This window comes from Glycine soja, chromosome 9 (genome assembly GCF_004193775.1).
Source record: "Glycine soja cultivar W05 chromosome 9, ASM419377v2, whole genome shotgun sequence".
In the NCBI taxonomy this organism is placed as follows: domain Eukaryota; kingdom Viridiplantae; phylum Streptophyta; class Magnoliopsida; order Fabales; family Fabaceae; genus Glycine; species Glycine soja.
This window is the reverse complement of record NC_041010.1, coordinates 39,704,227-39,707,873: the sequence shown is the minus strand read 5'-3', so window position 1 is coordinate 39,707,873 and position 3,647 is coordinate 39,704,227. Positions and strand designations below refer to the sequence as shown.

General features: G+C 34.6%; 1 protein-coding gene across 1 annotated transcript; it reads left to right on the top strand.

The window, feature by feature from the left end:
* On the top strand, positions 1-3,261 carry LOC114368853. Its single transcript, XM_028326121.1, has 2 exons — positions 1-559; positions 2,936-3,261. Exon 1 carries the CDS (start codon positions 85-87, stop codon positions 553-555), a length of 471 nt encoding a protein of 156 aa, XP_028181922.1. The 5' UTR covers positions 1-84; the 3' UTR covers positions 556-559; positions 2,936-3,261.
* Positions 3,262-3,647: the final 386 nt, after the last annotated feature.

Here is a 3,647-nt window from a genome sequence, read left to right as displayed (position 1 = left end):
TCAGTTTCATTTCCTCATAAAGACCAGAGGAAAAAATAATTTCTTTTAATAAAAGAAAACTCAAAATTGAATCGATAAATCGCCATGAATCCCAAAATCCTCTTCGTGTTTGCTCTTCTTCTGAATCTCGTATCCAATTCGTTCCAAAACCCTAACCCTAAAACCCCTAAATCAACGCCGTCGCAGGCTCACGTGGAGCTCGTCAACTACGGCTTACCCGTCGGTCTTCTCCCCGCCACCACGGTCTCGGGCTACGCCGTGAACCGTACCTCCGGCGAGTTTACCGTCAAGCTCAGCGGCGCGTGCAAGATCACGCTCCCGCCGGACAACTACGTCGCCACCTATTCCGACACCATCACCGGGAAGATCGTGAAGGGAAAAATCGCGGAACTCGAGGGAATTAGGGTTCGCGCGTTCTTCAAGTGGTGGTCCATCACCGGAATCCGCTCCTCCGGCGACGACATCGTCTTCGAGGTCGGCATGGTCACGGCGAAGTATCCATCGAAGAATTTCGACGATAGCCCCGCGTGCGAGGGCCAGCACTCTTCTTCGTGAAAAGGTTAGGGTTTATTTATTTTTTCGCTGGTTCGTGATGCTTAATTAGAAAAACTTGATTTTCAGTTGCACACGAATCTGATTTATTTGATGTGAGAATATGCGATTAATTTTTATGCCCTATTTGTAAAAAAAAGTTGTACCGTTGATAATTAGAAATGACGATAGATATAACTTTTCGGTGATTATTCATAAATTAAGAGACTTATCATATATGACAATTTGATAATAGTGTAAGTGCCTTTTTATTTTTTCGGTGATTTGGTTATTCCTTTTTGTTTTGTGTTTTTTTTTTTTTGTGTTGTAATTGGAAATGAAAATAAAACTTTAGATGGGGATAGAATGACTGAGAGAGCTGCACGGTGATATAGTTCTTTCATTTTCATGTTTTGTTACATTGCAAAAGCAAAATGATGACATTGATGGGACCATGAAAAATTGAAAATCTAATTAGTTTGGTCACTGTTATCTTCACTTTTTCAGGGATTTTATATCATGAGTCTGATTGGCGGCTTGTAGAGATTGTGCTCATTAGAATTACAGGCTGACATTGTCCTTTCATTGGGTTCAATAGTATAGGTTTTTTGGGATGCAGGGCTCGTTTGGGGTAAATAGCTTTATGTAAACATAGTATTTATAAGTTGTTTTTACAATTAAAGAGAAAATAAGGTTAAATTGTTTTCGTATAAGCTATATAAGTTGTTTTCATAAGCTATCCTAGAGAGCTTTAAGCTGTTTATAAATATATCAAGCTATTTTCATAAACTTTCTGAAAAACTTATATACTTATATCTTAAGTTCAAATAAGCTGTAAATAAATTCTTCAAAACAGATCCTTGGTATTATCAATATATTCAATAAGTTTTAGAGACTATTGGTAATATGTTTTGATTTGTATTAATATGATTATAACTTGTAAGGATAACAATCATTATTAATGATTTTACTTGTTATCTAAGCTTTGACTAATATTTGATGGACTGTTTCCTGCCAACGAACTTTTCTCTTTTCTTCAACGTGAAGAACCATGGCTGACAAAACTCAAAAGCTTTAGTTGCGTGTTTCCATTGTTACCCCTCAAAATTTTATTTAGTTTTTCTGCTTGATATTTTTTGCTACTGTATTAAATATACGAGGATGTGGATTTGCATTTTTATTTATAAAGTTTTGTTACATTGCTCAATGTTGTTTCTTATGTGATCTTACTTCAGCATTTTGTCCTGTCTTATCATTTCAATGAAAAATGAATCACGTGGCTTGGTGGAGTTTAGTGTTTATTTATTTTGTTCATTCCTTTGGTTTCTGTTCTATTCTAATTAGGTAAACTGCAAAATAAATTCTAGCAGTTAGGGGGTTGGTTCTGAGCCTGTTTCCTCATAGCTTTCTATTGGCAGTGGCAAATAGTTACTGAACTGAATCTGTCCATAGCATCCTTTTGTTGACCACCGCACTCAGATATTGCTTTGGTTTTTTTGGGTTGGCTAGCCCACAATATTCTGAAGATATTGTTTCCACCATTCCACCTTTACAATATCCGCTACCAAGCATTGGTACCCTTACCTGGGATGCCATATGTTCTCCCTGTCAATGGTTTTGCCTTGGTTTTAACATTTACAAACTAATGTGATATTTCTGTCTTAAATTTATTTGGTTGCGAATTATTTTGCTATTACTTATCATTTAGAAATTGACTTGCTTGGGGTTTATACTGACTTGTTTTTTTGGTTAGGTACACTTGGTTAGTGACTGTTACTTTGGATTTTGTTTGGCCTTATAAGGTCTGGAGTTTGGTTTAAGCTCTGATTTTTGAAGTATTCTGCCTATTTGCTTGATCTTCATAGATTCATTGTTGTTTTCCCAGTGTCTTTGAGTCTCAGTGGTTCTTGTTCCTATGTTAACCATGATTCAGTTCCACTTATACGACCCAGGGTAATCCGCTGTACTTCAAAAATAGTATTTTGCTCCAACTTAGAAGTCTTCCTTCAAGCAGGCTGAAGCCATGCACGATGGTTTGGTGCAAATTCCTTTTTCTTTTTTCTTTTGGTTTGGGAGAATAGAAGACCCAGATGAGATGTCAAGATATCATATTATAAAATTTCGTTATTATATCTTCTTTTGCATTGATGAAACAGGCTATTTTTAAGTCCTAGATTCTGTTCTAGTTGACGTATGAATCATATTTGGGTGCACTGATGAAACATGTTTTGAGTCCTAGAATCTGTTCTTGTTGACTTACGAATGATATTTAGGTGATTGATAAAACTGGTTGTTTTTTAATTCCTAGAATCTGTTCTAGTTTCGATCACGGTATTCTTTCTTTTGTTTTAACTGGCCTTTAATTTTGTGGAGTCTAACGTAGATTGGATCTTCCTTTATGCAGGGTTTTAGCTACTTATTCGCAGCCTTCGTGTTATGTAATGAGATAGCATCCATCCAGTGTCCACTAAGTGCAGATTGTGTTATTACAAGGGTAATAGTACTTTTACTTCATCATATTTATGCCATAAGACGAATCTACTTTGATGTTCATACACTCGTTGGACCCGTGAATAAGGCCATTTTGTACGTTTCTTATTTAATATTCTCTGTTGTAGTAGTATGGCCATGTAAATATCAACCTTTTTTCCCAACGTTGTCGATTAATTAGTAAATGATTGGATTTAGAATGTGTCCAATAAAATTTTATTAAACGAGAACTTGTGTTTTGATCAAGAGACTTATTTAAATTAAAAATATATATTTGTATTTTATATAAATTATATTTAAACTTGTTATAATTATAATTTAATCATGTTAATACGTGTTTGATGTACAGTTTCTTAGCAAGTTATTAGAGAAAGATACAAAATAAAATATTATTTTCTTGAGAATTAGTAATACTTTTTTAAAAAAGATACAATATATATCCAAAATACAGATTTAAATGTTGTTTATAGAAAAAAAAAAACTTGAGAATCCTTATAACAAAAAATAGACCCTACCAATTGTCCAATTCCACCATCCACAATAGCTTCCAGTCCCATGGAAGGAAGTAGTTTGGTGCTTAATAACTACACAGCTTTTTATTAATTATTTAAGTTGAAACTTGACAA

What these genes read in the sequence shown, in the direction of transcription:
- LOC114368853 (XM_028326121.1), top strand. Translation starts at nt 85, where the DNA reads ATGAATCCCAAAATCCTCTTCGTGTTTGCTCTTCTTCTGAATCTCGTA.